The sequence below is a fragment of the Rhamphochromis longiceps genome, linkage group LG12 (genome assembly GCF_057381845.1).
Source record: "Rhamphochromis longiceps isolate RC_006_pf linkage group LG12, R_longiceps_female_GT1.1, whole genome shotgun sequence".
NCBI classification, from domain to species: Eukaryota; Metazoa; Chordata; class Actinopteri; order Cichliformes; family Cichlidae; genus Rhamphochromis; species Rhamphochromis longiceps.
Genome location: NC_140568.1, coordinates 38970249 through 38995218, shown reverse-complemented (window position 1 = coordinate 38995218; position 24970 = coordinate 38970249). Strand labels below are relative to the sequence as shown.

Below are 24970 nucleotides of genomic sequence, written 5' to 3'. Positions count from 1 at the left end.
TCATGACAGTTAATGCATGATAAGCATGGTACTTAAAAAGAAGTGACCTTTCTATTACCGTGAAAAAGTTCAGATCTACATTGACATCATATTTAGCCCTAAAACATTTTTTGCATTTGTTTCACTTTTTGAAAACAGATATCTTAGTGAGCAAACCAAAACAGTTGTTCAAGCTGAAAACAATCGCCCGAAGCAAGAAGAGTTCAAGTAGATATATTAGTTTTACAGTAAACTCTCCTGTTTACAGCTTTTTTTTCTCTTCTATATTAATTTGTGATGACTACAAAGTAGCAAAACGTATTCCCTCTCCAATAATTAATGAGTTTATTCTTAGCATAAAAAAATATGCTGAGTCCAGGGATGGTGCCAAGTTTAGGGGGATTAGGGAAGTAATTAGTTTGAAATTTGTCGGAGTCATTCAGTGTACACTATGTACAACAGTGTACAATAAATATGCATATAGAGTAGAAGAATACAGTGCTAATATTAATTTTCATTTGTTATGCTGCTTTTTATCATCACGAGCAGATGTTTCCTTGCAAGTTTCTTGCTTTAGACATGACATAAATAAATAAATGATCAAAATACAAAATGAATTAACCTCCCAGCTAGATACATTACCAGTTTAAAAACTTTGGGACTTGTGTAAAATGTAAATAAAAACTGAACAATGCAATGATTTGCATATCTCATAAACCCATGTTCTATGTTCAAAAAAATAGTTTTGAAGATGTAAGGTCCTAATTTAAAGGAGCACACTTGGTTAAAAGATCAGAATGATAGGGAGATGCTAACCCATTTAGTCACTTAAAAATGTTAAAATCTATTCAAAAACACACTGGGAGCCAGTGTAAAAGGGCCAAAATATTGTATTGTTTGCCTGTGGCTGTCAGGAGTCGAGCTGCCACATTTTGAACAAACTGTGGACAAGAGGCTATTCCAATAAGCAAGGGTGGATGAAGTGAAGTAAGCAGAGGAGAGAAACTTCTTATCCTTCACAATTTATATTAAACAGCATTTCTTTGTTTTTCAAATGTGAAACAGCTGTGAAAAAGCAGCCTCACACCCTTGCAAGGATGTTTGGGAATTTTCCAGAGTGAAGTTCAGAAGGTCTGAATAGAGTACCCCTTCTGTTTTTCACTGATTCACATTTAAAAAATGTAACAGCATCCACAATTTTATGTCAGTGAGACAGTCCAGCAAGACATTTTGAAATCAATGGAAGTAACACATCTGCAAAAAGTTGGGTCATGGCCATATTTACACCTATGTAGCATCCTCTGTTCTTTCAGATTGTTTGAACATCTGGGATATGAAGAGACCAGTGGACTTTTGCGAAAGGAATATTATCCCATTCTTTACTGATAGAGAATTTTCACTGCTCAGTCCTGAGTCTTCTTTGCTGTATTTTTTGTTTTGTGATATGCAAACAGTTTTAATTTGGTAAAAGGTTTGGACTGCAAGCAGACCATTTTAGCATGTGGACCCTTCCACTATTAAGCCATGCTGTTGTAATAGATGTAGTATGTGGTTTAGCATTGTCTTGCTGAAACATGCAAGACATATAGTATATGTTATGCAAGGCCTTCCCCCTACTATCTGGATTAAAGCATATGTTGCTGTAAAACCTGTATATAACTTTCAGCAGTGGTGATTTTTGGAAGAGCTCCTGAGCCTATCCACTGATTTCCATGACAGAACCGTGCCCATTTTTATGCAGTGCAGCCTGAGGGCCCCAATGTGTTGTTTGAGACGTATCGCTCTCTTCAAATTCAATATGTGCTAATATTTTTAATGAAAGAGTAAAATGTCTCAGTTTAAACATTTAATGTATTCTGTGTTCCTTTATGTTTAAAATATGAATTTATGAGGTTTGTAAATCATTTCATTCTGTTTTTATTGACATTGTTCTTCATGCCCTAACTTCTTTTTTTTTTTTTTTTTTAGCTTTGGGGTTGTAGAAACCATAATATGCTGCCTGTCTGTCAAATAATGTGTACTTGATGTCAACACATGCAGCTTGGAAACCCATTTTTCAAGACAGAATTTTCCACGGAGAGGGTTAAAGAGCACCGCTGTATCAATACAGTGGCAATATTACTGTTTGTTTTGCTGTGATAACTGAAATGACTCCTAGTGTTGCTGGTAAATTGCCATCAAACCACTGTTAACCTTACGTGACATGATTGAATATGTGCAGCATCAAAATCAATTTTAAATTACATATCAAAAAGAGTGGCTCACCAGAGGTTTCTGAATTTTCTTTTTCAATCGGCCTCGTCGTGCACATATATCCTTGAGAGACAGACATAGATAATTACATTTTTCGTGTTAGCATACTTAACATCTTGTCAGCTAGGTAATCATTTTTAATGACTCCATCATTTGCCCCTTCATATACAAATCTGACTTTGAAATGTGAGAGCTGGTTTTTACAATCAGTTTCTACTGACCTGACTGAAAACACAGACTTCCACAAACATTGTAGGTGATGCTTACACACACATCTCAAGTGTTCTAATCACTATTTAATGTCTTTTACCTGGATCTTCTTGTTGTCACTGTTAAATTGAGACACCTAAATTGTTACCGCTATCAAATAATAATGATTTAAAGATAATATAGATTATATTTTATAGTATCTTTGCATTTATTACAAAGAGATACTGGATAAAAGGGGGAATGTGGGAAAATACCCTTTTTTGCCTTCAGAACTGCTCAGTTCTTTGTGACAGAGATTCAACAAGTCACAGTAAACAGTTCTCAGAGATTTTCATCCATACTGGTATGTTAACATCACAGAGTTGATTGATATGTTTTTGGCTGTGCATCCATGATGCCAGTCTCCTGTTTCCAAAGGTGTGTTGCTGCAGCAGACCCCACCCCCCGGCCCATGGACCGGTACCGGTCCGTGAATCATTTGGTACTGGGTCACGAGAGTTGAGGCTTCGGTGTGAAATTTATGGTTTTCAGGGTTTGTATCGTTATTTTGTTATCGTGTTTTATCGTTAACTCGGTTTCCTTGGGTCTTTTCCCGTGTGTTATGAATAAATCTTTTTTTGGTAGTTTTACTTTGTTGCATTAATCCGCGACACCTTAAAGGCTGATCTGTGAAAATATTCTCGGACATAAAATGGTCTGTGGCGCAAAAGTGGTTGGGGACCGCTGCTTTACTGGACTGACATCTAGTGACTGTAGAGGCCATTTGACTACAGTAAACTAAATTGTCACTATTCAATATAGTGAAATGACTCAGAGATGATTTAAGCTTTGTGATGTGGTACATTGGTTGGGTCCACTGTGGTCATAAAATGATGGAACTGGTCTATAACAATATTCCTGAAGACTCTGGCATTTAACCAGTGTTCTGTTGGCATTAAGGGTCCCAAAGTGTGCCAAGAAAACATCTCCCACAACAATACTCCACCATCAGCAGCTTGAGCAAGGCAGGATAGATACACACACACAAATATTGAACCTACCATATGAATTTTGCAGCAGAAATTGAGACTCATCAATTTTTTCCCATGTGTATTGTCCAGTTTTGATTATTATGAATTGTAGCCTAGTTTCCTGCTGTTAGCTGAACTCATGTGATATTCTACTGCTGTAGCCCCATGTGTCGTGCATTCACAGATCCTCTTCTGCAAACCTTGGTTTTACATTAAGTGGCTAGTTGATTTGCTGTCGCCTACCTATCAGCTTGAAGCAGTTTGACCATTTCTCCCTAGTGTCTGGCATCAACAGACACATTTTTGCCCAGAGTACTGCTGCTCACTGGATGCTTTCGCTTTTTTAGACCATTCTCTGTAAACCCTAGAGATGGTTCAAGGATATCTGTCAAGGAGGAATTCTTTATACAGCCAGATCACACACACATCAAGCAAAATGCAATAAACAAGTGGTAAATATAGACCAAAAAACAACATTAATATTGAGAACATAATGAGTTATTCAAGTAACTTTGGAAGTTGGGACAAATGAGCTTTTGAGTCTGTCCTGTGCATTGGCATACAAGTATCTGCAACAAGGTGGAAGGAAAAGGTTTTTTTGTTTGTTTGTTTGTTTTTTGTTTTTTTATAAGGGTGCCTAGGAAAGCCAGAAACAATGGACCTTCTTCAAGGTGTCAGCCTTGTACAGATGAGGAAGATCATTCAGGTTCACATGTGCGATTTTACGATACATTGTAACTATATCTTGAAGTCTGTTTTTGTTCTTTAGGTTCAGCGACCAGTATGACAGTTGTGTGGACAAATCCCACAACCTCAGCGGCTTCTACTCAGCTACTGAGTAGCTACTCAGAGCAGCACGTCAAGCACACCACGTTCAAAGTAACTGAAATAAACCTCTTACCTATTCTGATACTTGATTTGAAGTTCAGGAGGTCGTTGTACCTAACAAAGTTTGTTGTCGAGTGTATGACCATGAGCTGTTATTAGAGCCTGACCTAAATTTCTGCTAAAATGTTATGTGAAGATCATTACAGTTTTGCTTGAGCTTTTTTAACCCTTGTGTGGTGTTCGTATTTTTGTTACTCAGCCAGTGTTCATGGGTCTGGTGGACCCGCTAGAGTTTTGGCTTTCCAAATTAACACTATCAAACAATTTTATGTTAAATTACTCAACAGATGTTTACTTCATCCCAATTACAAGACATATGAACAGCAAACATGGTTAATTTCTTCCCTTTACCTTTGTTAGATCACATTTATGAATTAATGTGCTTCTCGTTTTTCTTTTATATAAAATGTTATAAATAAATCAGTTATAATCAAGTGGAGTGAGTGGAAAGACACAACACATTTACACGTGAAAAAATAATTAATTGTTTAATTTTTCTTTTGACAAAAACTGAACACGGGTCTCACAGACCCGAACACCATACAAGGGTTAAAAGTCTTTTTCAGCTATTGAGTAAGTCGACTAAAGTATTTTGCTTCTACTGTATGAAGGTTTCAACAGTCTTGATGCCGATGTTTGAGCACTTTAATAGTGTTGTTTCAATCATTAAGGCCAGAACAGGAATTATTTTGGGTCCAAGAGCAAATGACTTATTCTTATTTATTCTTATTTATCTCCCTTACTGTTTGTGAAATACATATAAAAAGTTTCTGAGATTCTGTAAGAGTTCTTGGGTTCCTGCTCTGACAGGGTTTTTTTTTTTTTTTTGAAAAGATAGTGTCTTGGGAGCATTGAGAGAGACTTGAGAGATTACAAAACACTTTTAAAAATTAGTTTCTTACTTTTTGCCAAATTATGTTGTTTTTTTTTGTCTAGGGTTCTAATTATTCATGTCTGCAAATCCTTTGGTAAACAATGAAAGTACCAGTTGAGAGGAAAATACACTTTCTTACAAAACACCTCCTGAAAGAAATTGTTTATATCTCACCACGTAAATGTACGTGCTCGTGGAATACTTTTTTGAGAGTTCTTTGAGACTTGTTAATAGTTTTACTTAGAAAACATAAGTGTGCCGGATATCCAGGACCACTTAAACTTTAATTTCTATGCAGGAGTGCAACAGCAATTTCATTTTGCTTATGTAGCACCCTGTCTATCTCTCTTCCTCTCCTCACAGTTATTTTACAGCATCCCCCCTCTCCCTCTCTCCCCCCCTCTCCATGCCCTTTCAAAGCAGAGAGGCTCTTTGGGCTGGAGTGTCAATTAATGAACCTCGTTGTCTATGTTAATGAGTAGTAACATTCGTGCGTGGAAAAGGCCAAGTGAGTTGTTCGTCTGTCACAGTCCCACTTGGCGCGTCATACTAAGATCACTCTGGAAAGTGGGTGTGTTTGTTTTTTCCAATGTCTCTTGTCTTGCCTTCCCACTGCCAGTAGAAATGGTAATATCCTATAGTTAATGCCACCTTATGAGACTTCCACAGCTTTTTGAATGTTAAGCACTTTCTTATTGAATTGGATGTTTGCTAATAAATCACATGGTGCCGGGGGTTGGCATGATTCACCCTCTGCTCAGGGTAATTCTACCATGCAACACTCAGGGGAAGCAAATTTGCATCCTTTCCATGACTAATTTAGCTGTTTGCTTTCACTGAACTGGTGTACACACCATATATTTCGCTCCCCTTTCCTTTCCCCTTTCGTTCTCTGTTTCCTTTTCTTTCTCTCTTCACCCCTTTCATTATGGTTCCCTTTTGAACCGCTGTCAATGTGTTATTTTTCAGCCATCCATAACATGTACCAATCCTGTCACAAAATAATGTTTTATTGGGTTGAGTTCTATCTGCAGTTCAAAGGAAACTGCAGTATAGTTGTGATGATCAAGTGTTGAACATTAAAAGCTTTTTTCATTCATGAACTCCTGAAAATGTTATGAGAATTAGGAGGGGATGTGTCCAAAGTTGTCCTTTCTCACTTGTTGCACACTACCTTGGGTAACGGCAGAGATGAGATCTAGAAAGCCTAATGTACATGAAGATGCCACCTAGGTAAGGCATGCAGGAGAAAAGACATGTACTACTCACTCACTCACTCACTCACTCACTCACTCACTCACTCACTCACTCACGTAACTGTTATATTCTACCCTGGCTTCTATACTGGGCATTTCACAGACTCTATTCTGGTAAACTGGTAGGATTTTTTAATGTCCAGAGCAGCTGAGTTGGACATTTAAGCTCCCTTTTGCGGCACCACCAGCTCTGTGAACAAATAACCCCTGCAGAGGGCTCAAATATAATCTTTCTTTCAAACTGATATTCAGGTCAGGCTCAGGTTATACAACTGCGTGAACCTCAATTGTATTACCTGAGCCAAAACATTATGATCTCCTCTGGTGTGGTTGCAATTTAATGGATTTAAAGTCAGAATGATATTCATAGAATGGAACTTCATTGACAGAAAACCTACACTCTTTATTAATTCATTTATTATTTATGAAGTCAGGCCAACATCATGCGCTATTGGATTTTGAGATTATTTTATAATATTGAAGTTAAGTGGCTTACATTATGGAAAGGTGCAGTGGAAAACCAAGGGTTGAAATTGCATTAAAACTTTTAAATTGATGTGTTTCCTTGTACCCACATTAAGAGGAAATGACAAACTGGACTGAGAATAGTGCACAAATTAATTAGTTACATTTAAAAGAGGTCAAATATTCTTGCAAATTAAATTATTACATTTAAAATACTTTTACAGAAATTGTCATGCTCCAAGCTCTCTGATCCTGTATTTTGAATTTTGTTTTTGGTAATGTTTCGTTCTTTTGGATTTAAGTGTTTATGTTATGTAGTTGCTTGAGTTTAGTATTTTTTAGAGCCATGTAGTTTTATTATTGATATATATAGTTCTTGGTTTATTGCTTGATTATGATATGGTGTTTTGTTGCCATTGTTTCATTTCCATGTCCTGTCATCAGTGTCTCCATATTTGTTTACCTTCTGTCTCTGTTTCCGTGGTTGTCCGGTTTCCCTGTCTTGTCAAATTCAGTCATCTCTAGTTCTGGTCCCTGTGTTTATTCCTTCTGTTTTTTATCCTGACATGTCTTAGTGTGGGCCTCAGTGAATGTGTTACTTCCCATTTTATTTTGATAGTCTGTTTCATGCGTGCGATGTTCAGTTTTGCTTCCCCTGTCTCGTCCGTCAAATTCTATTCCTCAGAATGTGTGTTTTGTGTGTTGTGCTGTGTTCCCCAGTTGTGTCCATTCTGCCGTATCTCCTCTTGTGTATATCTCCCTCTGTTCTATCTCTGTGTGCTCCCACATGGTGCTTGTAGCCTCCATCAGGCTGTTCTGTTAGTCTGTTCTAACCCAGCTTAGCTATTTTACTTGCTTTTTGTTTGCTTCACCTTTTTTCGGTAATAGTGCCTTGACTTTTATATCTAAATTCTTTTAATGACAGGAGCAACATTATTCATCCCACTTGCAGGCATCGTAATCTGTAGGACCACTATGGTTCCTGAATTGTTCTGATGGAGGAAAGTTTTAAAAATATTCCCGTCTCTGATGCTTTTTTTCTCCCCACAAATTGCACCCTGCCTTTGTCGTTTACCATTAAAACAGCTGGAACGTGCCAGTGCATGAACTTTGATGTTAATATAGTGATTGTTTTTGTCTTTTTTATAGCATCCGTCCCCAAATTTAAGTTTTGCTCAGCTGAATTCTCTGAAATACAATGACAACAAATCTAAAATCTCAGATCTGCTTTCATGCTGAGAGTTCATATAAACCATTGTCAATTAAATAGGAACACTCCATGAGTTCAGTCATTAAAAAACGAAATCAACTAAGTTTCCAGAGTTGGTATACCTGGAAGTTGGATTAACAAAGCCAATTTATATTGCTTTGTTAATCTCTTGCTTGCTACCCAGCAAAGTGACACTTCCATTCGCAATCTTTGCCTGCTAAGCTGTGACTGGTCAGCTGATTCTCCGAATGAAAGAGCCGTCATTGGGCACAACATCAGAGCTGCTACACGAACCGTAAATGTGGGTGATGGTTCAGAGGTCTGGAACCAGGCTAATCTGGTAATACAGATTGAGGCAGAAGTGCCACTTTTTATGGTTACCTGTAGTTTAATACATCTTGTGCACTGATCTGAAATGGAGGTTATACCACTGACTAGAACTGTGCTTGAACTGTCCAATATGGGATTAGACAACCAATCAGGAACAAAAGTGTATGGTATGTAGCTATGATGTAATTATATGGTCTGTTAGGAATTTTGGATTTGTCTGCTCACATGTTAAACCACAACACTCTTACTGCAGCAGCAACTCCAGTGGTACAAAAAGTACAGCACCTCACAATTAAGGCAGAAACCTTACTGCTTTGGTAATTGAAGTGAAATTATCCCCTGTTACTGCTTTGTTTCATGGGTTGATCTGTTACAATGAAGACAATTTTATTGCTTTTACTTTAAGAATACATTTTGGAGTGTTCCCTGAAACTTAAGCTCAGATCGAATCAATGCAGCTGGTCTCCACGTGATCCAATAAGAAATCCAGAACACAGCAATAGCCAATTACCTCTGACCCCGGAGGATTATTGGCCCTGCATTTTCTCCGGCGAGTGACGTTCACTGTGGTGTCAAGTGTACTCCACAAGGCTATATATATGTCACTGCTGTGAAATAAAATATGTATGTGTGTGGAATAAGGGTGAAGATGCTTTTCTCTGTGGACAAAACCTCATCCATGTTAATCAGGTCTTTGGCACCTTGGCCATTAATGATAATTCAGGTGAGAGGGGATGTCACCACCAAGCTGTTAAAAGCTAGACGCCCCCACCCATCCCTTCCATCCATTCGCACGTCTATTGGCAATAATGAGTGCTCACCCCAGCCTCGCCCAGCGGCCAGAAATTGGAGTCATGATTATGAATTTATATGAGTGTTTAGGAGTGGAGGTGAGCCTAAATGCCACCGTTGCTTGTGGAAAATGGATTTATTTAGGCTAATAGTTTTTCTGTGGCGATTTGTGAACGTGTGGGAGCTTGTTGGGGCGGATAACAGGATTGAAGTAGGCGATTAGAAGTTATCCTTAAAAGTAATTCTTTTCTAAGATGAGGAAAAATCATATGTGAGAAATTACCTCATTGTAACAAAGGAAAGATTTATTGCAGTTGCGCTGTGCTCAAGGCATTTAGTTAATTTTGTGGGAATCTTGTTTCGCTTTTCCTTTCATTACATGAAGTTTCCTGACATGATCATTAAAGTCTCATTTCAATCTGTTATATGGGAAGATCTAATACTAAGTTTGTTGTGCGGAAATTATGTCAAACATCACTCTGACAGAGACAAAGCAACTAGTGCAGGGTGAATTGACAGCTGCTTTCTGATTTATTAAATAGCAGAGTATGACTGCTTTAGTGCCCAACAACCATAAAGGAAGTTATTACCATCATTTATCATTCTAACCATCAAGTGAAGGCTTTCATATCAGTTTTGCTCTCTGATGTTAAAGACGAAACTGATAATATCTGCTGCAGGTCCCACATTGCCCTTGACCCCTCTTACTTTTTAGTGTTGCTGCCCTTTACAGCTCTCTGTTTTTCAGAAATACCACTTAACCTGCACAGCTGTTGTCCAGCTGTCGTTCAGCTGTCGTGCATCTTGCACTGTTTCTTTCATACCTGTATCACAAAGTTTAGAGTTTGATCTATGGTTTCATTTTGTCTGAATTAAGAAAATAAATTCTGATTAAATTCAAAGCTGAAATAAATATACACAGCATGCTTACACACACAGCCCTGTTGGCGAGCAGGTAATGAGGAGGAGAACAGAACACTGTCCTGACTTCTCACGGAAAAGTTTTGCCTTTTTGTAGGTGTCATGTCAGTAGTTTTCACTATATTAAAAAAACAAAACATTTACACTTTATTAAAGTTATTTAAAGTTCAGACCCAAGTTAGATGAAATAAAGCAGTTGACTGTAAGTTTTCTGAATGTGTGAGCAATGAAAAATATGTCAAGACTGTTCTCCCAAGATGAAAAATGAGGTGAAACTGTTATAGTAATCATTAACAGAATTAAACTCTGAAGTTCTGCGAGGAAATTATGTCTATATTTCTTCCATTACATCTCAGGAAGCACAGTGCAATGAGAGATACTGCTCGGCTGCTCTGCCACCACTGACATGAAAATGAGTATACTTTAAAAGGCTTCATAAACTGCTAACAACAAAGTGATCTAATTGCATTGCATTAATGAAAAATGTTATTAATCATAAAATTATTTACTGATGTTATTTTTCAATCAGTCATTCTGTGCATTTGAATTCTAAAAATTTGTTCAGATCAACTTTTAATGTGCCAATTCACAGAAAAGCTCCTTACTATATTTTAAACAGAAACCCAAAATTTGCTTACTACATGGACAATAGGAAAAAACCCTCCCTTTTAAGAAAAGACAAAGTGAGAACCGATTGGCATATAAGTGAGGGGGAAAGGGAGAAGATTGAAAGAGAGGTGATCAGTGCATCACAAGTCCATAGCATTAAAATTATATTTCAGAGCCAGACCTAGCTATAAAAAGAAATGCACATTTTAAGCTAAAGTTTAAAGGTGTCTATGCTGAAGGCTCTGCCTCCTATTGTACTTCTAACATATGATGAAAGGCACTATGAGGTCTTTAAGATATGATAGGGCATGATTGTTTAAGGCTTTACATGTGAAGGATTAGGAATTTAATAGGGAGACAATGAAGACAAAAATAAAAACTCCTCCTAGTCTTTATTGCCATCACCTTAGAGTTTTTAAAACTAGACTAGGTGAAAGAAGGCAGGCTTTCACCTGCATGAGGAGAATGTGTGATTTTAATGATAGTGTACACTAAAATTACTCAAAGATTCTTGTAGGTCTAGTCAATTTGTTTCTGAGGTTTTCATAGCCAAATCCAACTTAAGGGTTTTAAGGCTTTAAGTTCAAACAACTCATTTGTTTCATCCGGCTGCATAGATAATTATAGCTGATTGTCATCTGCATAATGGCTAATAGACATGTATGCAGTTCTTTTTAAATATATTACCTCAGGGAAATATGACATACTACAACAGTGCTATGGACAATTCTAATTACATAAGATTGCAGTTTCTTTGAGTTGTGAAAATGCAGGATACACAGAAAGTGTTGTAATTTCTGTTGTGTGCAAATCAAGGACGTGCTTGCAAATCAGACAGGAAATATTCCAGCAATATAAAACTGTGATTACTTTTTGAGGACAGCTTGTACACCTGTTTACATCTTACAGCTCCAGAGAATAAAGTTGCATTTAATTCCTATTTATCCCAAACAATTTGGTGGCAAATGAGACACACTTAGAGAGAATTTGGATGTACAAAAGACAGGAGGACAGTTTTTGAATCCAGGCCATTAGTGGAAAACATCCAAAAGTTGAGCGCCAGGAATATTTAATTAGTATTGAATATTGAAACTTTCAGCACATGAGAATTACTATTTGGTTTTTGTCATTCTGAGCTGTTCTATCTGTTCAATATAGGCTCTTCTGTAGAACCACAAAATGTCTCTTGAAGCAGCAAATTATTTCCAGGTGTCAGACAAGCGATGGTTGAAAAAGTAATGCTAAATTGAAGATTTAAATAATTTGTACATCACGTACTATTGCCACGTAGCTGTTTTGAGAAAAAAAAATAACTTCACAACTAGAAAACTGAAAGTCTCTCAGTTTCATCTTATTGAAAAACTTTGTCCACTGTGATCACCTATGTTCTTTGTCTCTTCTTCTCCTTCCTGTATTTTTATGCTTGGTCTTCTGTTCCATTAGTTGGAACTGTATTTTAGTGCATCCTACAAAGAGCAACAATGAGTGTTACAGTAAGATCGAGAGGCTTTTTTCTATTGTTATAGAGACAGGATGACACTGCTAAGACTTGGCCTTGAAAAATGGATGTTATAGAGTACTAGTAATGTTAAAAGAAAGGGATTGAAGATTGCAGAAATTAAATGGAATGAAAGATGCCAGGTTTAGGGAAAATATCCTACCCCTAGCTTAGAAAAAGGAACAGCGAGCCACTTTGAAACAACTATATGGACAACAGTCTGGAGGCAAACTTAGAGAGGCAAGGCTGATATAGTCTGGACATGTGTAGAGGAAGGATAGTTCATATATTCATCAATGGATGCTGAATATGAAGCTACCACGCTGGAGGAAATGAGGTGGACCACAGAGAAGATTTATGGATGTAGTGAAGGAGGGTTGGTGTGACTGAGGAAGATGCATGAATAGGGTGAGATGGAGACAAATGATCCACTGTGGTGATCCCTAAAAGAACCAGCAGAAAGAAGAAAGAAGCATCATGTCATGACCATCTGTTATGCTTACAGAGATGTTAGATTATTAATGCAGACAAACTTTTGTTTAACTGGTATGGCAGCAGATAAGCTTGTATAAGGAAAAATAAGCAACATTTAATATCATGCTTTCGTGTGTTACGGCCCTAGCAGGGCCTCCTCCTGAAGGTGCCTGTGTGGGCGTGTCCCACTACCTCCTACCTGAGATGCCACCTTTCCCTCCTGTACAGCTGACTCCCATCAGCAATTAAAGGTATTTAAGCCCAGAGCAGGGTGAGCTCTGGGCCAGAGTGCCATTTGTGTGGGTACAGCTAGTGAGCTGAGTGTTTTTGCGGTGTTTCTAGCTGGTGAGCTGTGTCTTGTGGTGTTTCCAGCTAGTGAGCTGTGTTTGTGGTTTCCAGCTGGTGAGCTGTGCTTTCCTTTTGACTTTTTGCTTTATTTGACCAACGCCTGAGTTTTGTTTGTGTTTCTTTTATGGTGATAACGGCTTGTCCGTCTCTTTTAGTTGAATAACTTCAATAAAACTGTTTTATTTAACTGTTTTGCCTCCCTGACTCCTTTTTCTGACCCGGTCACTTTTGTTGCTTCCCCCTTAACGCCTAGACCCCCCCCCCCCCAGGGGAACGTAACACGTGATACTACCACATGCAGAAATAGCACATTTTAACCAGAAAATATCTGCTCTGTCATTGTGTACCAAAATGCATTCCTGATGAGCTGCTGAGAAGACAATCTCACGGTCCACCTTCCTGTCAGCTTTTCTCTCTTGTCATTTGGCAACTGGCTCCTGAATTCTCTCTTCCTCCTGCTCATTTTCTGTCCTTCACACGGGCTTGCTCTTTTTACGACCCCTTGTTTCTTTCCGCCTTTTTCGCCTTGGGTTTCTTGCTGTCTCTTCAGCTTCATGTTCACGTTCCAACCCAGACCACACACATGACCTTTCTGTCCTGAGAGCACTGTGCTTTCCCTGGCCTTTGACAGTGAAATGACACCCCCTCCCATATCTTAGCAGGAGATGCTGGCAGTTAATGTGGACATAACAAGAGAGGGATTTCAAACACTTGTGCGCTATCATCATCCAACCATTTCAACAGATATTATCAGGTAACTAGAACATAATTTGTGGTCATGCACAACTACACGCATCCGTGCACACACACAAACACACTCATAGCTTCTTTTTGTCCTTGAAAGACTTGTCTTAACATTTGTTAAGTTTAATAATAATGTCTGAAATGAGACCACATGAGTGTCTAGTGATTTCTTCAATAGTGGTAGCACAGTTGTTGATCATCTTTGGGAGAAGGTTTTGCCACCTCACATTTGAAGCTGAGATTGTTCTTAAGGAGAGTTTTCTTTAAATTACTTTAAATTACTGTAACATCAGTGTCTTACGTCCAGCTTCTGCTTTAATAACCAACCAATATTGTGAATTTGGAAAACAATTATCATTTAGTGTTGTTCTTTTCTAATTGTATATTAAGAACATGTCCACTTGTTCTCACTAGCATTGATTTTGGGTTATTAAAATTGAACACGGTTCTCTTGGAACTGTTGTAGTAAAACTTTTTGGGTATGCACACAGGGTATGTTCAATAACAGTGCAAGAGTTTGGATAATAATGTAGTAATGCAGTTCACTTTTGTTTTCTCTTCCACATAAGTTTAGCTAACCTGGGGATATTATTTACCACCCATCTGATCATTTCACCGCTTGATTTTTTTTTTCATTATCTCAGTTATTTTTAGCTGTTTGTTACATTCGCACAGCTTAAACTTTGTGAACTCTTGTTGATGTGAAATCCTACCTCCTCCCTTTCGAAAAAGCAAAACAAAGTCTGTGTTGAATATCACGAAGGCTGTTTTGTTTCCCCTGTACTTACTCTAAAATCAAATAAATCCCTAATATACAAAATAAGTAACATGCATACTTTAAAGTGTAACTGAAATTTGTGCATCATTTTGTGTCTTTTGGTGTTGAGATCATTTAAATCCTTCGTGTACGTGGTGTTTAATCACACGAATTTAAGTCTTTACTGTTTTCAAAATGCATTATTATAATAGAATGTTTCCTACGTCACACTTTGTTGTATAATAACTGTAAATCTTTGTTCTGCTAAGTTTGGACATTGGCTTTGCAACATTTCTTTTAAAAAATATCATGCCAGACTGCCTGCTTTTATTCCACACAAGCCTGACTCTGCAGACGTCTGAAAACAATACAGCCTTCTTAGGATGACTCTAAGGGCTCACAGTAATTCTCTGTTGCAATCATTATTCTAGCCACCTTTATTTCATTTTCCACCAACTTTATTAAAGCAGCAAAGAGCAGTGGTTGCCACAGATATTATTCCACAGCTCCATTTGCATAAAAAGCAACAGGGTGTCGTATGAGTCTCGGCAGAGCTCCCTTGCATATTTCTGATGAATAAAGTGTAGGTATGCAGATGGAACCCTGCAAGTAAATTACCCCTCTAGATGGACACAAGTGTTAATTAGATAGAGCTCAAATGAATTGCAGGATCACAGCATCACTTAGATATATAATTTGTATAGTGAACAACTGCTAGCTAGTTAGGCAGATAGCTCTGCAATATTCTGCATTTTTAAAGCCCTCTTGATATGTCAGAATATAAAGGAAACGTGCCATTTGATGGATCACTGCTCTCCTGCTCTCACCTCTGTCCTTGATCAAATGGAACTTTTGCTTAAAGGTGTCACTGTAATTAGCATCTCTGCAAGTGTGGGGAAAGGGACTGTGGAGGGTGTGGGTGGATGAATGCGTGTGCATGAATGTCAGATTTTTTTTTCCATAGCTTTCATATTATGAAGAGCAAATCACATTTCTAAAACGTGTAAGCAATCAGGGAAATTTAAAGTGAATTTCATAAAAACAAAAAGTTAAAGTATGGCCAAAGTACATTGGATATGTTGTACTGATGAATTTACTTTCTTTTTTACTCTGTGTACTCCAAATGTTACTTGATTACTTTAACTCCCTTTATAGATATGATGACAAAGTCCATTCCATGCATAGTATAAGCAAAAAAAACCCCATTGCGTACAATTTCAGTATCATAATTTGTGATGTCTTTATTAATATGTTAGGGAAGCTTACGATTGCGCTTTCACTCACTTCAAAACACATGCAAATGACCTTTTAATGATCCCAGGGATGGATAATAACAGGATGTAACTGGAAAAAAGTGTGTGAATAAGAAATTAGCAGGTAATAAACATGACACAGACGATAACTTATTCACTACAATATTTTAGGCGAATGGACTGAATGGTACTTGGAAAAAAAAAGCTTTGGCATTCCTGTTTTGTCAGTACAGAGCATCTAGGAGGATTAAGAGACTCAGAAATGCTACCTGAAATGTGACACAAACACGCAGTGATTTCCATCTGTGAGTTATGCGTCACTATGTACAATTGTCGAGAAGATCAAAAGACATCTCAACTATTCACACTGTGGCTGATTTCTCTTGACAGTTGACAAGTAACCCACCTCCTCCTTCTTCTCTGTTTTGTGTATTCTTTCTTTAAGTTTCTCCTTTCTTGAACTTTTCATATGTGAGGCATCTGAATAGATGCATTAACCACCGTAGAGTTAAATTCCTCCCCCTCCTTCTCGCCCGCCTGCCTTCACTGACAAACGTTTTCAAAATGAAAATTGGGAATCCTCTCCCTACTCTTCACATTCATTTTCACTTTTCCCTCACTGAACATCTACATCTTCGGGGAGAGGATAAAGGCATGCATGCAGGGAGATGAATGGTTTAATTTAGATTCAAATTTCATAAAGTGGGCTAATCGGAATAGCTGACAAAAGCTCTGTGACGAAGAAGTGATAACCTGCAGGCTGCTTCCTTATTGCAGGAGATGGGAGTGAAGTGCCGGGCTGGTTTACAGGTCTAATTGCATGACTCAGTGTAGGGAGTGGGAGACTGACATGGGAGGAAATATTCCTGTGGGATTTAACACTTTCCATGATAAGTCAGAACTCAGCATTCATTTTACTACTTTTACAAGTCAGTTTTTCACAGATAGACTCTCCTCATGTCTCCTTTTCTCACCTGTCTCCTTGTGGTCTGTGTTTGTTTGGACACTTAAAATTCATTGTCTTCTATGTGCAAGTGCAACTCTTTTGTTTTGTTTTTGTTGGTTGCGTTTGCTCATCAGTCTGCAACTTCAGTCTCGGTGTCACTTAAAATCCTAAATTTCAGTCTTACATCAAATTTTTACAATTGTGAATCCAATGTCGCTAAAGTAAAATTCCTGAGGATATGTCCGGTTACAGTGTGGTTATTTATGTTTCTGCAGGGATTTATATGGATGGAGATTAGTTGTTTATTTTTACATGACTGTTTCATTTACGTCAGCTCAAGTTCTGCAGTTCTAAAACAGGATTAACATTACTTGAGGATATAAAGAATCACATATTTCCCTTGTTCTTTGGATGAATGAATGGATGGATACTAGAGTAAAAACAGTTACAAAAAGCAGGGACATTTATTATATAAAACATCAACCAACAGAAGCTGAAATTGCCCTGGAGTAATACGTTTTTAAACTAACACTTCATCCTATGAGATGCATAACAGCAGACTGCAGTTTCCCTTGTTTGTTTGTTTTTTGTAATAAATTGGCCATTAAAGATAATGCATTTTTGTATATTCTGCAACCCATACAGGGTGGATGATGAATAACATGACAGTTTATTTAAAATAGCCTAGTAAATTAAAAAAAGACAGTTCTTGTTGCATGGAGAATACAATGAAGGGTGCTGAAACTGTCCTCAGTGATACATTGAAGAGAACTGTGGTACATAGCATCAAGGGGCTTAAGAGTATTGGCAGCAAATTAAAGTAAATTACATCTACATAGAGAAGGACTGGTGCAGTCTTTAACCCACAGTTCTTAAGCCCTGACACACAAACATAAATCTCATATTCATGCCATTTGGTGTTATTTCCTCTTCCTTTGGATATCATTATCTCCAAACTTCATTGTGACCGATAAATCGGCTTAAGAATTTTAGGGGAAAAAAGTCTTTGTTGAACCTGCCTGGCACTTGTCACATTGTTAAAGTAATCCAGGGATTGTTGTTTGTACAGCAGTGAGTACTTTGCAGTCAGGAACTGCTAATAGCTAATATGGCATTCTTTTAATGGTGCTTATTAAAAAACTCTCACTAGTTAGACTCAGTACTTAAAAGAATAGTAGCACCAAAGATGTCTCTGCTTCTGCTGGCTTTAATTATAACAAGAGTGGTTTCCCAAACACACCTACATGCCAGTGTTGGCATTTTCAGAATCATTTTTGTCTTTTTCTAATTTTCTGCTATTTTTTTTTTGACCCACCTACAAATATAAGAATGTCTACTAGACAATATTTAAATTACAGATTGGGGGGAAAAACAGGAAAAAGAGTAATTGAAACTGGAGCAGTAATTATTACTCCAAAATTAGCAACGAGGGGACATTGTGCACTCCTTTTGGAGGGGGCACAGTGGGGTCCCAGGGGGTGGGGGTGTTACTCTGCCTTCTTATGTTAGCAGGTACCTGGCATTAACATATGGCTTGCTTTACTGTACACCAATGAGGTTGTTCATATGAAAGTGAAAAGTTCTCGTTCTTTCATAATATGAGATGAACTATGAAGAAATTTGACTAATTCAGTAACAAACATTTGCATTTCAGTTCACTTAAATTAAGTTCAGTTTCATTTATATAGCATGGAATCACAACAGTTGCCTAAAGGCAGCTGTTATATTAAGGTAAATGGAATATGTAGTATAATGACTTTTTTATATAATATGACTAAACAAATAAAGTAGACCAAGAAATTCTAAAGCTGCTGTATAGTAATCCCAAATATTGAAAGTCTGTGCAAAATTCTTCATTTTGCTTTATATTTACTGTTTCTATGATGTGATGATGGAAATAAAACATTCGTATGAAGATGACTTGTTAGCTGTTTTACTACTACTCTTTCAGAAATTAAAAAAATGTGATGATTGGTCAATAATTGGCTAAGACAGTTGGGTCAAGTGATGGTTTCTAAGTAATGGTTTAATTACCACCACCTCAAAGACATATGGTTTGATCATACCTAAGATCAAATAATTATTAATAGCATGACTTCTTTGAGCAGTCTTTTAAGAATGAGGTCTAACAGACATGTTGATGGTTTGGAAGTATCAAAATATCAAAGCTAACTCAGAAAGATCAGAAGCTTAAAGGGCCTGATTTACCTCTCGGTTCTTTTGTCAGGGTTTTTGGATCCCCCCCCTCCCCCCTTTTCCTACTGTGTCAAGTTCTCCTGTGTCCAGTCTTCCAGTTATTATTTTCCTGTATTGTTTTGGTAATCATGTATCTTCTGGGTCTTGCATTTAATTTTATTTCCTGTCATTGGCTTAATTAGTTTCACCTGTGCTTCATTTCCCCTGCTGTGTCTCATTCCTCCGATTAGCCCTCAGTCTGTTCAAGTGTGTGTTTATAGACTTGCTCTAGTCTTTTGGTCTTTGTCTGAATGCTTCCCTTGTGACTGCCTGCCATTTGGAGTTGGATTTTCTTTGTTGTTTTGCTTCATCCACTTTGTACTTTTAAAAAGACTTTTCTACCATCGTTAAAACGTGTATTTCTGCTATTTCTGTGACAAATATACAATATAAAATTGGTTTTCTGTTAAGTTGTCTGTTCTGTTATGACACATGAATGATTCATAGGTCAGCATTAACAAACAAGCAAACTAAATAAACTCCAAACACGTGTCTCTAAAAATGGTCAGGTAAACAGACTTGTCTAAGAGTTTAGGTGGAAAAAGTAGCCAGTGCCCAAAGAAAAACTATGAAAGACTTTCACAAATAGTTTCACAACTATTGCTCAATACCATTTGGAGAAAGTACAAGAATTCCTGGCTCACTGAACAAAAATGTAAAGACATTTGCACAGTACAGTACATTCTTGCAAAACGGGCAAAATCTTTTCCATAGCCTGAGTAAATTTAGCCTCACATCAAAAAAAGTAGAGAAATTAAAATGAGAAAATATGGCCGATAACGTCTATCACAGCGAATGTTTGCATTTCTAATTTACAGGGAATTAACAGTCTGTGGATTATTTTCTCTAATGAAGGACGACTTTTATTTCCAATTATCCCCACAAAGTCACCTCGTGTTCTCCTGAGCTGCAATAATAACATAAGTTAGTGTATTTAGGATCCTGTAGGAATAATGGTTCATTTTATCAGCCTGACTGAGTACATTAGATAAGAGGCTAATGTGATCGTTTGAAGTTCTAGTGCAGGTTAACCGTGAACCATGCTTTAATATGAGCAATGGCTCCAGACTTTCCAGTGGCTCCACTTTAGAACCCAGATATACCAGTAGCTAGAAAAGTCTGTTTTGCAAGTCACTTGAGATATTTTTAGTTAAATTACACACTTTTCTTGTAATTAGCCCAAACTGTGTAGCTTGTCTCTTAGTTTACTCAGTTCACAGCTGTCTGTCTTTCATATTTCAGGGAATTGTGTACTTACAAGGAATACCTTATTGAAATACACAAAAGTTTTGTTAGAAAAAAAATCATATTGACAGCTGACAAAGACAAATTGCTCTACAAGCTTAATTATTCAGACCTCAGCTCTGAAATGACAAGCTTCCACAGTGGAAGCAGGCTGGCAAACAGAAGTGATCATGGGAAAATTTTGGTGATTTTCACTTTGACTTGATACTCAATACTAGTCAATTAAAAAAGGATGTCTTTCAAGCACCTTACAGGTTTCTATCTGTAACCTATATTTATCGGTTCTTCTCACCCCTTCTGCTATAGCCAAGATGGTAACTTTTATTGCATTGCATGAAGATACTTCACATCAGTTTGAACACACTTACATACTTACGTGGCAAGTGTCCATATGGAGGTGTGCAACTTTAAACAGCAGTACCATAGGGTTTTCCAACATCCACAAATGGTTGAGTCGGAGCCAAACTTTGGAATAAAATCGCAGTAAAAAAAGCTGTTTTTCTTTTTCTTATTAGTGTCTTGTTTAATCTTCTGTTCCTCGATCCTACTTGCTTTTCTGACCCCGACAGCAGTGTGTTTTCTTCTAGCATGACAGCGATGGCTGTGCTATCATGCTATGAAAATGACTCCCAACTTTCCTGACTTTATCATTAATACTAGAGCCCTTAATGTTGCTGATCTGGTATTTCGGTACACCATACTTGCTGTGGCTCAAGATGTTGTCGCACCTCTTTGTTTGTTTATGTGATTGTGCAGAAAATACATATATTTGGTACTTTGCACTGAGTTCTGTTAAGTTAGCAGATTTGTGATGCGGAGAAAAAATATTCTCCAAATTCTGGAGTACAATGAACATACAGTGAAGTTCTAAGTGTTTGTTATTCGGTGTTATAAGTACATTATTGATATTACTCTAATGCATAATACACAATATGCAACGTAAACTAATATATATGCCTTATTTGTACTTGTCCACCTGCATTCTTGTTACGTTCAGGTGTAGGGTGTACATTATATATAGGTGTGAGAATAATAATGATGGTGACTGATAGGTACATTTCATTTCCCTTACTTAATATGCAATATTTCTTGCCACTAAACTGTATTATGTTCTCCATATGTGAACTATTCTGGTGTAGAATTCTGTTTTCTCTTCCATGTGATGGTGACTGCAGTGTTTGTACCTTGGTTGTGACTACAGGAATAGCTATACCCCAAAAACTGTGCAGCCTTCCTGTCCAGCTTTGAAGTTGTGCGTCTTTGCAAAAACAAATAGTCCAGACTGTTTAATTATAGTAAATATCATTTGAACATGTTGGTTTCTTGTTTAGTTTTGCTGCACTCACCTCTAATGTCTCAATTTTATATTTTTCTCTTGTCTGTTGTCCACCAGAGCCAAGAAGAAGACCAAGCCCTTGAACCTTAAGATCCACAGCAGTGTGGGCAGCTGTGAGAACCTGCCCACACAGCGCTCACCCCTCCACACTGAACGATCTCTGCGATCCTTCTTCTTCCCCTCTTTCATCCCTTCTACACCACCTGTTCATGCCGAAACACCCTCTGCAAGTAAGTGAACATCTTTTTTTTAAATATCGCACACTGATTTTTTAAAATGAAATTACATTTTTCTTAATACTTTGAACGTATCCCTTTCATAATCTACTCTACTGCTACTCTGATTATTTAGTTCTCTGGCAATGTTTCATTCCTGGGATGTTGCTCTGCTTTTAGTTGGGTCAAGTCTCAGTTGGTTCATCAGTTTTTTGTCACTATGCCTTGCCACCTGCAGAAACCACTTGCTTTAACTGCTCTTACTTAACTGCTGAAAGTAATTATTTTTGTTAAAAAATGCTTTAGTACAGCTCTGCTGGTAAATGCAATAAATAGACAATCAGGTCGTGACAATAATGACCGGAGGTTGTGTGTTGCTGCACACTGGCAGCCTTATTGGCTGATACATTAAGACATTCTGCGGAAGCCATTAGATTGAGGAGATGGGGATGGGGGAAATGCAGGGAAACAAAGTAATGGAAGTCTTGTCAATGAAACGGGTGATGAATGGATAACACTCAGTGTTCGGAATCCATGCAAAACTTCACTAACTGGTATAAGGGACAAAGCTGTGCATACTTGTTGGTTGAGGCATGACATGGAATAATCACACATTTAGAAAAAGAAAAAAAGGAGGTGAAAGGTGAAATTGATATATGTGAATTTAATGGCATAGTCTCAAATGCTAATGCATTTAGTATGGCAAAACGGGTACAGATGTCCAAGGTTTGGACCAAAACTATCAGTTATTTAATAACATAAAAAGGACGAAGCTTGTAAAAATCTCTGGTTTAAGGAGGTTCATACTTGATTTCTGATAGAAAATTATTACCGGTAATAAAATATTAATAAGTATGTTATAAGGAAAAACAGTGATGTATGAATTATTATTTCTAATTCAGATTTGTTTTTCCATTAGCTTAATAAGAGATGGAAAACCTGGTGCCTCCATTGTGAGTTATTTACAGATATTTTAAGCCAGAGATGCTGGCTTATACCCACAGATAATATATAAAAGATGCAGTGTTTCTTTTTAAGTAAATAAGTAATTTTCTCACCATGTTGAAGAGTAGGTTTGTCCTGATGATGATTCTAGTCAACTCATCATGCTACCTGAGCAACAGATCTGCTCTCACAGCACATCCTTTTATGCAGCTGGAGAACATTAAAGTGAGCATGCTGTAAACGACTGTGAATACCCACAATAAAAGTATCTTTTTTCACACTGTGCAAATCAGAACTTGCAACGTGAGCTTTAAGCTTGACCAAATAAGAAGTGGTGGCTTCTGTGAGGTGAGCACGGTTTGTAAAAACACAACATAAATCGATCAGAGAATGGATTTACTGTTTTATTCTCATTGAAAATACTTCTATATGTCCCCTCCCGTATGTGTCGTGGGAGTGCGAACTGAAAAACCACCAAACTGCATCGTCCAAGTTAACACGGTCTGCTCTAGGCTATAGCACAAATAAACTTCTTACGTAGATAAAGAGTTTTGGAGTTGGAGGAAGTACACATTGCCTTTTTTTATCCTGTTGTACTAGAAAGCATTATTAGACACGGTGGGTATCACAGCTTGGTTTGGAAACCTGCCTTTATACCCGCAATCCAAAATAAGCGCTCTACTGTGGACAAGTTTGAAGGAGTCGTACAGCTTCATACACCCTTAAGGCTCTTTGGGAGGAGTCATTGAGCTTGCACGCTCTGAAATATCACCTGTGATTTCTCACTTTAATGTGAGCTATTTCCTTGAGGCGTGCTTTGCAGTTTTCCTCAGTACAGCTGACTGTTAGAAAGACTGTTTGTGCCGGTGTCAATTACACTAAATGCTGAAGGGCAACATCCAAGTTCTGTTTTTATGTGGAACTTTATTTATTTATTTACAACTCGAGCACTGACTGCAAAAGAAAAAAAGGGAGTACGTCTATCTGTGTTAAATTAACTGTAAGCTTTTACAAAATCTGCTTAATCTATTTTATCATATTGATAACCAGGTGGAAAAATGTACTTGTTTGATAAAATAACAAACAAAATTTTACACAATAGCTGACACAATGACCGGCATGGCAAAATTGTGCTTAACGAAAAAAGACAGCGTGAATCATCAGATCACTATTTGCTCATTGTGTTTCATTATAAATAACAGAGCAGAGAAAAAACAATGTTTACAAAGTTGCCCAGAGGAATAGTAGTTCAGCAATCTGTTTGTGTGTGTGAACGCTTGAGTGAGCATTTGGGCAAGTATGCAACTGCCAGGTCAGCCAGGCTAAACATCCATCCCGTGTCTATGTTTGGGTTTATGGTATCACAGCCATCTCATACGTCAGGGCCCTCCAGCCAGCAGTGTTATTACTTATCTTGCAAGTCGTTTGAATCAAAACATGCGGAGGAGCTACGAGACTGGCTGAGGTAACCAGGACCAAACGCTGTCTGCCAGGGATGAGTCAGTGCCCAGTTGAAGCTGAGACGTCAGCAGTTTGTTTGGCTTTCCACCTTGAGAAGCTGGTTATGATTACAAATATAATTCCATTACAGTGGTGTATTTCGGCTCAGGCACTCCTTGGCACATTGTTAGGTTCTGGAGACAAGCTGCAGATAGTTTCTCATTTAATCTGCAGCTACTGGTTATTGTGTGTGTTGATCTTTATTCAATTTAAAATAATAAGTCTATTATTCTATCATATTATATCTATTAATCATCTGTCGCTTGCATTTTGACATTTCTACCATTCCTACTGGGTGATTCCAATCGATGCATCACATCTAAGGGAGGATATTTGTAAGCTGAGTTTTTAATGGAGCTATTTGAGTTAAAAAGCCCCAGTAAAAATAATACCATCATGCTATGCACTTCAAATGCACTGCACATGGTAAATCCACACTTGGCTGGGAAATTAAATGACTGTCCTAAATGCGATAAAATTGATTTATCTTACATGTACACGTTGGTGTATCGCATGCAGAACTGTGCAAAAATCTTCAGTCAGACCTAATTTCTTTATATTTTGCTTCCTAGGTGCTGGACTTTCCTTCTCATTTTTAGGAGGCCTTGAGCAATAGTTCTTCTGAAGGACCTTTTCTTCAGACATTGGCAGCTTTTTCATTTATTTTTAGTGTGGTC

General features: G+C 37.6%; 1 protein-coding gene across 1 annotated transcript in view; it reads left to right on the top strand.

The window, feature by feature from the left end:
• ksr2 (kinase suppressor of ras 2) overlaps nt 1–24970 on the top strand; it is a 109120-nt gene that overhangs the window by 39011 nt on the left and 45139 nt on the right. Inside the window, exon 6 of the mRNA XM_085426268.1 lies at nt 21691–21863. Within this exon, the coding sequence (XP_085282394.1) occupies nt 21691–21863 (173 nt within the window). The remainder of the gene's footprint in view (nt 1–21690; nt 21864–24970) is intronic.